The sequence below is a fragment of the Epinephelus moara genome, chromosome 1 (genome assembly GCF_006386435.1).
Source record: "Epinephelus moara isolate mb chromosome 1, YSFRI_EMoa_1.0, whole genome shotgun sequence".
In the NCBI taxonomy this organism is placed as follows: Eukaryota; Metazoa; Chordata; class Actinopteri; order Perciformes; family Serranidae; genus Epinephelus; species Epinephelus moara.
This window is the reverse complement of record NC_065506.1, coordinates 33,990,339-34,000,821: the sequence shown is the minus strand read 5'-3', so window position 1 is coordinate 34,000,821 and position 10,483 is coordinate 33,990,339. Positions and strand designations below refer to the sequence as shown.

The window sequence follows — 10,483 nt, the reverse complement described above, 5'->3', positions numbered from 1 at the left end:
CCATCGACACTCCCTGAGTGGGTGGCCTGAAGCGGCTGCCAGCTCAGACACGGCTCGGCGCGGCTCCGCTGGGAGGGGACGACACAACCTGCTTTCCCCTCATCAACTTTGCCAACTCAGCGAACAGCTGTAGCACACCAGTTTGTGGCTGCTTATTAGCTACGTGTCTGAAAGTGTCGTGCTAAGAGGTGATGCTGGGGGTAGCTGGAATGACGGGCAGGTAAGAGTTTTCATTAGCTTGGGTAGCTAGTAGCAAATCGCTAACTTCAGCTAGCAAGCTAAAGCTAACGTCATACTAGCTTGCCAGCGTAGCTATCAGGGTAGCTAACCGCTATGCTAAAATAAATGCACCCTTCTTAGAGCACCAGCAAAAATGTTATTATCAGCATATTTTGGTACAGGCTAACAATTTAAAGGTTGGTTTACAGCTGCTATGTCAAAGTTAGTTCACTAACGGAAACAGTTAGCCAAAATAACGGTAACGTTAGTGTTCTTCCTTATAGCGAAGCTAACTGTAGGATTAGCATGCTAATTAGCTGTCACTGGGTTTTAACTCTCAAACTAAATGTTAATCATTAGCATTCACCGCCCCTGGACTCTAATTTCCTTTATGAGCATTCAGGTATGACCATAATTGACTTGAAGTTAAAGATAGCAACTAATGCATGATATGCTATTACTGGGGAAAATAATAAACTAACATAAAATTAAGATTGGCTGGGTTAACGTTAGCTACTGTTGTTTTAGTTTGCAACTTGATTTTAACATCTTTATGTTCCACACCAAGCCTATATCAGCATTGGCCTTGAACATTACAGTAATAGTGACAGAAACTTGTTGGCTGTGCCAAAGTATTGGGCTGTACATGGATAAGATAATGTCTAAGTCTGGTGGTTACTAGTCAGGTTATTGTGTTTGAGTGTGTGTGTGTGTGTGTTGCAGTACCTCTACCCCTTTACCAAATTAGGCAGTGGCTGTGCAGTGAGTAACGGTGTTAGTGAGTTCCCCAACTGATTCACATATTATTTTCCACTCTCCATGGTGACAGCTGCTGAAACAAGCGCAGCAGTTAATGTAGGAGCTATGTGAGAAATGATAAACAGTGGTCCAGCCTTGCATGCCAGTTATTTGTCAGCCTAACGTTTCATAGGGACTCCGGGGAAGCATTGTACTAATATGTATTTTCTTCTCTCGTACAACAGCATTGCTAATGCCCTGGCCAGTGCAGCCTGTGAGCGGTGTAAGAGTGGCTTTGCTCCGACTGAGAAGATTGTCAACAGTAATGGAGAACTGTACCACGAGCAGTGCTTTGTGTGCGCACAGTGTTTCCAGCAGTTCCCTGAGGGACTCTTCTATGAGGTAGTGCACTCAGATAATCGCTGTAAATCATTTCTAAAATAAACGTAATAATGAGCCAGTAGCTGTGTCTCAGTGCAGGGGCTGCAGCCTTTGAAGATTGCATTTGAAGACCGATTGCATCACATCAGCGCAACTAAGGTTGTCCCATTTCGAAGGCTCCTTCAAATGCGGGCGAGAAATGCAGCCTTTTTTCCCACATTTTGGAGGATGCAACGGATGAATCCTTTGCGGCTCAGTCTGTCCCAAGATGCATTGCGCGCCAGTGACGATTATATACTAAGTTAAGTTAACTAACAGGTGTTACCTAGCTACCGGTTAACTGTTGTTAACATTACTGTTAGGTAAAAGCACACAGCTTAAACAATCTTAATTTAATAAGTTTACCTGAAAACGGTTCATCAGCCTGAAATATATCAAATGGCGGTGTCTCCGGTAGTGAATCATCTCCTGAAGTATTAAATTAAAAAAAAAAAAGAATATAATAACAATCTCTGGGTCCATGATTTAGGGCTAACTATCTTATTAGCTTACTCCATCTTTCGTCAAGTGCATCTGGTTGCTAGGTAACGGGTCTGTGCGAGAACAACTGGTGATGCAACCAGGAAATCCTCCGTAGACCATGCCGTTCCATTTCGGAGACTGTTAAGTTTGGCTGATGCGGTCTTCAAAGGACGTGGCCGACGTCGACTGCGAAGGCTGCGTCCTTCAAAGGCTGCAGCTCCTGAATTGAGACACAGCTATTCTTTGTGTGCTGCATGTGTGGTGATGATGTTTCTGGTTCTCCTTTATATAGAGAATGTTTTGACTGTTTCTCTTGAGTGAAGGAATCTCAGTGTTCCTCTCTTCACAGTTTGAAGGAAGAAAATATTGTGAACATGACTTCCAGATGCTCTTTGCCCCTTGCTGTCACCAGTGTGGTGAGTGTAACATGGCCTTATTTATTTAGGGCCTGTCCAGATGTAATATATTTGTGTGGTTACAGTATGTGTAAACCCCAAGGAGACTAGCGACCACTTTATGTAAGGAAGTATTTTGTATTCAGATATATTCTGTGTCTAGAGCCAGTTGAGATAGACCTGGTACCAGAATGCATCTCAGGTGTGCCTCATCTGATTATTTGTGATGATACTTTGCTTTCCTGCTCAAAATTGATTTCTTTTCTGAGGACTGAAGATGGACTAAAAAAATTACAATTGCACTTAACAATACAACTAGGAAGGGGATTGATTTGGCTTTGTGGGACCTCCTGTGGAATTAAACTTGAAACCCCTGCCTTCAGTTGTGTGAGGGAGGTTTGCCATGATATAAACACATACAAAATGTTAAATAAGCATTAATTTAATGCTGTCACAGACACATCTGTGTTCATGCTACAACAGTGGTTCCCAAATCCTTTCTGTCAGTCCTCCAATTGTTCCGATACTAATACCAGTATTGGAAATGCCTCCGATACTGCCTAAAATGCTGGATTGGGTATGAGTGAGTATGTGAATGTAAGTGCCTGTCAGTGGCACCAATGGCAGTTTTTGTGGAAATCAGTTCTTCTTCACCTCTCTAAAACAACAGCCTACACAGCAAGTTGTACAGTGCAACCAACGGCAACTAACATTTTAGAGCGGCAAAGAAGAATTAATTTCCAGTAAACAGTGTAATGTTAGCCGTTAGCAAACTGTCAGCAATTTGGCAACATCTTGCACTGGAATTTCCCCATTATTAATCATGTATTTTTCATGACTGACATGGGACACGGGAAGGAAAAAATGGCATTGGAACATCTTTTGTCAATCCCCCTTTTGCTTTTGGAGAGTTGTCTGCTCAACGGTTATTCAGCAGATCTTTCACAAACGGCTTTATGCATAGCAAGCAGTATATACCAAAGAATTAAGCCTTCACCACGTCTCCCCACACAGTTTAGAAACCACTGCACTGCGGTACATATGTGGATGTAAGCATCCCTGACCGTTGAAGAGATCAGATCCCAGTGTGTCCTCACTCATCTTTAAGTCTGTTCAAACTTTTATTTAGAACTTCCCACTTGTTTTTACATCACCCGAGATGCATTTTAGTGCTATGTAAGATTAATTTAAATCTGCTTGACTGTGTCCAGGGAGAGGTAGACATGCTCTAATTAAATTAAATGGACAATTTAAATGCATTCAGCTTTAAAGTGTCACTTTGAGAACACTATAGGAAGCACTGTAGTGCGTTTTAGTAACACTAGGACTCCGTAATGGAGTGCTCATTAGGAACTACTGTACAGTACCCAAAAAATAGCATCCACTCCCAACAAATATTGGAAGCGTCAAACTTAGACTTGCCCTAAACTGATCTCTCACTTATGCCTTTCCCTCAGGGGAGTTCATCATCGGTCGTGTCATTAAGGCCATGAACAATAGTTGGCACCCTGACTGCTTCTGCTGTGACATTTGCCAGGCTGTGCTCGCAGACGTGGGGTTTGTCAAAAATGCTGGCAGGTAAGTATCCCATCTTATTACAGTCTTAATATAAAATTGTGGCAGCCCGTAAAACAGGTGGTTACACACACGTCAAACTGCTGACTCTCTCACTTTTGCGTTCTAACAAATAATGAAATTTTGAGTATCTGTGACAGAATATGTCAAAATATTATATTATACTTATTATACTTTCTTGACACCCCTAAATTTTGTTCTTCACTATTTCCCTAAGGCACCTGTGTCGCACGTGCCATAACCGCGAGAAAGCTCGTGGCCTGGGCAAATACATCTGCCAGAAGTGCCATGCCATCATTGAAGAGCAGCCGCTGATCTTTAAGAATGACCCCTATCACCCAGACCACTTCAACTGCAACAACTGTGGGTCAGTCTCACCTCTACACTCCACTGTTGAGCACAGAAAACCGCACACTCTTAGCTTCAGAATATATTTCAGGGCCACATGAGAAATTATTTTTAATGTGTTTTCCATGTTTCTCTGTCCACAGCAAGGAACTGACAGCTGAAGCCAGGGAACTGAAGGGAGAGCTCTTCTGTTTGCCATGCCACGACAAGATGGGTGTACCAATCTGTGGCGCTTGTAGGAGACCCATCGAAGGACGTGTTGTCAATGCCATGGGCAAGCAGTGGCATGTGGAGGTTTGTCAACAAGAATGAGACATTTATAATTAGTTTACTTTGGGAGGTTGCTCCTCCTTAAGAAAGCAAGGCCTTCTGGTGTTTACTGTGTTTATGATTGGATATTTGTTTGGAAGAAGTAAGGAATAGTAAGTGTAACTGATTAGGAAATTTGATGTGTCCAAATTCCTAGAGAGAGGAACACAAAATGGGCCATTAAACACAAACATAATGAAATAATTAAGAATAAGTAACATTATGTGGCATTAATTCATCCAGAACTTAAACTGAGCATAACAAGTGTTTAAAGTCCCTGTGAAATGGAAGTAAGAGCGTCCTAGTTGCTGTACTGTGACGTATTCACAGTGAAACAGAATATTTGAACAGTGTTTAGCTACAAGAGCAGTTTAATTCAAATCATTTGCATTTGATTAGACCACTAAAAAGAGAGTTTAGGGCAATAAGGAGCTACAGCGGAATCTGCTGCTGAGCGGACTGTTGGCTTCACACACACCTCTCTTGCTGTTAGATCAGGAAAAGGATGAGGGAGATGAGTGAATTAGACGTCGGTCAGGTTTTGTCCACTGATATCCAAACACACATCTCTTCCTATCTCTCCACATTGCTCTGTTAGCTACTACAACCTACAAACGATAAAGTCTGACGTTATTGGATGAACTTTTGTAAACGCCCCTGAGTGCAGGATGAGCCATCAAACATTTAAAAGTGTTTAACCTAGTTTTACAGAAAGAGAAAAGACAGGGTTTTTAATGTAAAGACTTTGATACAGATTTTTTGACGTATATCGGGCATTTGACAAGATATGAATAATCAATTTACACAGGGACACGGGATTAAAACTGGGGCAGTGTATTTTTCATTTCATGAGGAATTTAAGTAAAATTCCTCTGCACATTTCACGTAAGAGTAAAGGGAGTAGACTTCAGAAGGACTGCTGACCCAATCTAATAATAGTGGACAAACGTCATGCTGACCACCTTTTTATATTTGATATTCTATGTGATGCCTTCACACAGAAGCAAAACATTTTTTAATGAATTTTACATAAAGTTACCATTGCTTGTGCCTAACAAAATGTAATTCATTAAATAAACCACTTTAGTACCAAAACACTGTTAATGAGCTAATTGGAGGCAGTAGGAGATACGCGAGTACTTTTAAAAAGATGATTTCTCCTGAGGCAGAGCGCAGCAGATCAAGTTGTGCATTCATCTGTCTAGAGGCTGCTGAATTTTATACTGTTCAAAAAGCTCAAAGCTATCAGCAGTGTGTAGCAGTCAATTTAATACTAAAGACAGCCATTAGCCAAAATAAATTTTGTATCTAACCACTTCAGGAACTTTTATCTGGCAGGCACCAGAAAAGTAGAAGTATTTAAAAACACCATGGGAACTCTGAACATGACAGTGGTGTCTTCATTGCACTGATGGGCTAAATGTGATTTTTAAAACAACACTAAAGGATAACTGCAGTAATATTTCTCCATAGGTCAAGCCTATAACTTTTTAAAAAACATTTCTAAGTTGGTAAACATTCATGTAATGCTCATGTAATATTCATGTTGTGTTGGCACCTGCTCCTCTAGTCAGTTTCACATGCCTTCATTAGGAGGTTTTCTCCCCGCTCCCTCAGCAACATTTGTTTTTGTTTACAGCATTTTGTGTGTGCCAAGTGTGAGAAGCCGTTCCTCGGTCATCGGCATTATGAGAGGAAGGGGTTGGCTTACTGCGAGACTCATTATAACCAGGTAAGAAATAAAAGAGCCAAGTAAAATAATGGCTTTGGAGGACATGACAGACATCGTAATGCTTGCTGCATAAAAACCCAATCTCCTTGTTTATCTGTTGTCAAGCTCTTTGGCGATGTGTGCTACCACTGCAACCGTGTGATTGAAGGCGATGGTGAGTATCGGTATAATAAAGCACATATTCACTGCGGTGTTTTTATTGGTTTTCATGAGATGACGCTTGAACAAACAACCGTTGAAGTGTTCATAATTTCCTTTTCTTCTCCCGTGACCCCTTCAGTGGTGTCTGCTCTCAACAAGGCCTGGTGTGTCAGCTGTTTCTCATGCTCCACCTGCAACACAAAACTCACTCTCAAGTAAGTGATGCTGCTCAATAATAGCGTCTTCTTATTGTCCACAATACTTCTAGCTGATTTCCTCTCAGTTGTCTGCAACACTCCTTTTTAACCCCCTACTTTAGTGTCAGTCTTAACACGTGTCTTTGTGTATTTCACTTTTCTGCTACAACTCTTCCCTCTTTGGCTCTTTTTCTCTCCCTTTCCTCCAATTTCTCCTTTTACATGCTTGACTTCACTTCTGTGGTAACTCAGAGATAAGTTTGTTGAAATTGACCTGAAGCCGGTGTGCAAGCACTGCTATGAGCGCATGCCTGAGGAGCTGAAATGCCGCCTGGCTCGACGTGAGCGTGATGCCAAAGACCGCAAGAAAAAACCTGCTGTGTGTCTGTAGAGTTAATATTCTTTACAACTCTCCACTCCTCCCGTTGGTTGGTGCTATCTCTGCCTTTTCTTTTTCTGTGGTGTTCCTTGTTTGACAGTGGAGCATGATGTCATTATTTGTCATTTATTTTGGAACGTAAAACCAAGACCCTGCAGTTGTTGTGTATTAATGGCGTTTGTGCAAAACCTGTTAAGTATACATTTATATCAAACTTAAGTTTGGCTTTAACAGAAAGGTTCAATTGATGCTCATGAGTAAGGCTGCAGCCTGCACCTAACAGTCACTTTCATTATCGATTAATCAATCGATTTTTTCGTTGTTTGGTCCAAAAAAATGTCAGGAAATGGGAAAAAACCCTTATTAGTGACTCTAAGGTGACACCATGATGTATTGTGTAATTAATACATCATGATAGTCATGATGCATCTGTGATAGTCTGGTGACCTGTCCAGGGTGTAGCCCGTCTCTCACCCAATGTCAGCTGGGATAGGCTCCAGCACCCCTGCGACCCCAAACAAGATAAGCCGTTACAGATGATGAATGAATGAATGTTCAATCAGAAGTCTAAAACCAAAAGATATTCTGTGCATATTCTTTTAAATTGGTTGAGATGTTTTCTACATTTGCTTGTGTTTTTGTCATTTGCATGTGTTTGCTAAAGTTGTACTGTATTGAGCTTTCAGGGCACTGCATTTTTTAAATTTTTTTACATGAAAATCAGTTTAAAGAGGACCTATCATGCTAATTTTCAGGTTTAATCTTGTACTTTAAGGTGTCTACTAGAACATGTTTAAATGCTTTAATGTTCAAAAAACTGTAATTTCCCCATCATGTCCATTCTGGGACTTCAGTGTTCACCCTCTGTCTGAGAAGGCTCCGTTTTAGCGCCTGTCTCTTTAATGTTCCATTTATACGACAACGATTTCAACTGAAAACAGTAAACTTTAGTTGCGTTTTGGCTGATCGCTTGCACAACAGCGGCGTTTTAGGTGCCTGAAAACGGGTTTCAGAGTGCAATTTTTTGGAAACGGCACCGTCTCCATTGTCATGTAAACTTGCAATATGCAGTTCCTCTGAAAACAGAGACTTTTCGCACATGCGCATTACGCTTCCGGTCACTAGGCATGTGTGAGAAAGTCGACCACCACAACAACAATGGCGGACTCCCGAGCTCTGCTTGTGCTGCTCACCCTATTGAATTTATCAATGCTTCCCCATCATAGTGGAGATTTACTGTAGCAACTCCACCTCGTCGTCCGTCCAGACAAACTTTTTTCAAAACAAAAATGAGAAACGATTCTGTTTTCAGTGGATCGTTTTTGTGTAAACATGGCCTAAGCTCCCCTTCTGTCTGCTCTGATTGGTTAGCATTATCAGGTCTTAACCAAAGAGGTTAAAAAGAGGAGACATCAAGGCGTCATTATGTCATACGAATGGGGCAGACATGCAGTGAAATCTGGGCTGCACTTGCTGAAAGGCTTAATAGCTGTGACACTATCATAGAACATGGATGATTGATTGGCTTCACTGGCCGAGTGTACCCAAAGACCACCTGAGCGGACACCATCACTTTATCTCTAGCGCAGTCTGCTGTAATCCTCCAACATCACAGCTGCAGTTACATTGCACGTGTCACACCCCACAGCTCCCATGGGGTCATAGAGAGTGTCACAGCCTTCTTTGAATAGCCTTGATCTCGCATTTTGACACCATCATTGCAGCTGGGCTATTACTGTAACAGACAATAGCGGCACTTTTAATGTGAAAAATCATTAATTTAAGCTTCTGAACATGACCGGTTCCAGCAGGAATATGATCTGAAATGGGGAGAAACATAAGCAACCAAGAAAAAAGTGCTGTAAACAGTATTCAGACTGGTCAGAAGCCTGAGGTTTTTGCTCACAGGGATTACTTTCACATACAGTTTTGTTTGAAGTTTATTTGAAACTTAAATGCTTAATATAAACATCTCTTGTTGTAACGTTCTATATAAGCCACAGAACACTGAAAAGCATAATAGGTTCCCTTTAAACCATTAATCTATTAATTATTTGAACTCTCCTTATGAGAAACTCAAGCTTTATTTTTTTGGTTTTAATTTGGTTTATTTGCTGCCTTGCACTAAAGGACAAAGCTGCATGATAATGTCATTGGTTCCAAGATAATTCCTGGATAAAGGATGGGGTGTTACCTCCTAAAAATAGCTTAAATGTTAATATAATTTGAATTAAATAGATTGTGACTTACCTGCAGTGATGTTAATATTTTGATAATATAATGCAGGTAGGACGGAAATCTGAAAGGTTAGCCTGAGTCACTGGTCACTGGTTTACATATTTAGTATTGACATGGTTTTTCTTTCCTTCTGTGCAGGAACAAGTTTGTTGAGTTTGACATGAAGCCTGTCTGTAAAAAGTGTTACGAGAAGTTTCCTCTGGAGCTGAAGAAGAGGCTCAAGAAGCTGGCCGAGGCCTTGGGACGCAAGTGAGCTGCCTCCGGCCAAACAGCCTGGATGTATTTTTCTGTTTGTGATGGAGAACTGCTGCGTAACAACAGAAGGACCCAGCATTACCAGTACATTAATATTAGTAATATAAATCTGGGATCCATTTGAAAATATAAATATATATCACTGTGGTGTTGTCATAAAGGTGCCTATTAGCAGATGCCTTTTTGCTTGTTTTTTTATTTTTATTTTTTATAAGCAAATCATAATATTTTTTTTTAAACATTCCTAAATTGTCCAAATTTGTTTTTCTCCTCTGGGAATGTGGTGACCCAGTTTATTACGACTTAACCATGAGCATGATTGCTAACTGCTATGTCTAAAATTGTCTTGAATTTCAAAAGACTGAATTACCCACGTGCCTTGATTATATGAACTATGTGTCTTAAAATGCAAAGAATGGTTAATATGTGACTTACATACTGTTATAATGCAGTTAGGCCTTAGTACATCTATCTTAATTAGACTATCTACTGAAAAGCCTTTCGCCTTTTGAGCTTTTATACCTCAGTATGAATAATTACGGAGCAACCACTGTGCTCTTGAGGATATTGTGATGATGTTTCCTCTTGCTATCATTAAAATGTTAAAAGAAAAACTTAAAATGAGCTATCACTGTGAGCAAAGCTTGTATGCAAACCAGCAAGTGTTATGAATCCACTGGATATGGGTAAAATAAATATCAAATGGTGATGATATCAAATGGCGTCCTGTCACTTTTCTATAACCTTGGCTTGCCAGGTAAATATTTTATTCAAAGATTTACTCCATGACTGTTTTGTTCAATTCAACTCCAGTGTTTTTAAAAAAAAAAATCAGATCTGCTGTTACTGGAAAGACTGCAAAGTCATCTTTTAAAGTTGCACGATAGACCTTCAGCATGTACTGTACACCGTCAGTGAAATAGTGCTTGTACTGTAAATGCCCACAGTTTGTTAGCCTGATATTTTTAGTCACTTTAACGTTTGCAGCTTTCCAAGGGAGATAGTTCAAAGGAATCCAGATGAAGTGAACCTTCAGCTGATTATTTAACATGAG

The 10,483-nt window shown here is 40.5% G+C and overlaps 1 protein-coding gene across 4 annotated transcripts; it reads left to right on the top strand.

Annotated features, from left to right (window-relative positions):
- On the top strand, window positions 1–10,148 carry lims1 (LIM and senescent cell antigen-like domains 1). 4 transcript variants are annotated; one of them, XM_050047069.1, is made up of 10 exons: window positions 1–220; window positions 1,203–1,359; window positions 2,210–2,276; window positions 3,713–3,833; window positions 4,048–4,197; window positions 4,322–4,472; window positions 6,127–6,219; window positions 6,325–6,373; window positions 6,500–6,575; window positions 6,810–8,950. In XM_050047069.1, exons 1-10 carry the CDS (start codon window positions 192–194, stop codon window positions 6,946–6,948), a joined length of 1,032 nt encoding a protein of 343 aa, XP_049903026.1. In that variant the 5' UTR covers window positions 1–191; the 3' UTR covers window positions 6,949–8,950. The 4 variants fall into 4 exon arrangements, with proteins under 4 accessions (XP_049903026.1, XP_049903009.1, XP_049903003.1 ...); XM_050047052.1 differs by lacking the exon at window positions 6,810–8,950 and adding an exon at window positions 9,313–10,148 and having other exon boundaries at window positions 2–220; window positions 2,193–2,276; window positions 3,742–3,833; XM_050047046.1 differs by lacking the exon at window positions 6,810–8,950 and adding an exon at window positions 9,313–10,148 and having other exon boundaries at window positions 5–220.
- The last annotated feature ends 335 nt before the right edge of the window (window positions 10,149–10,483 follow it).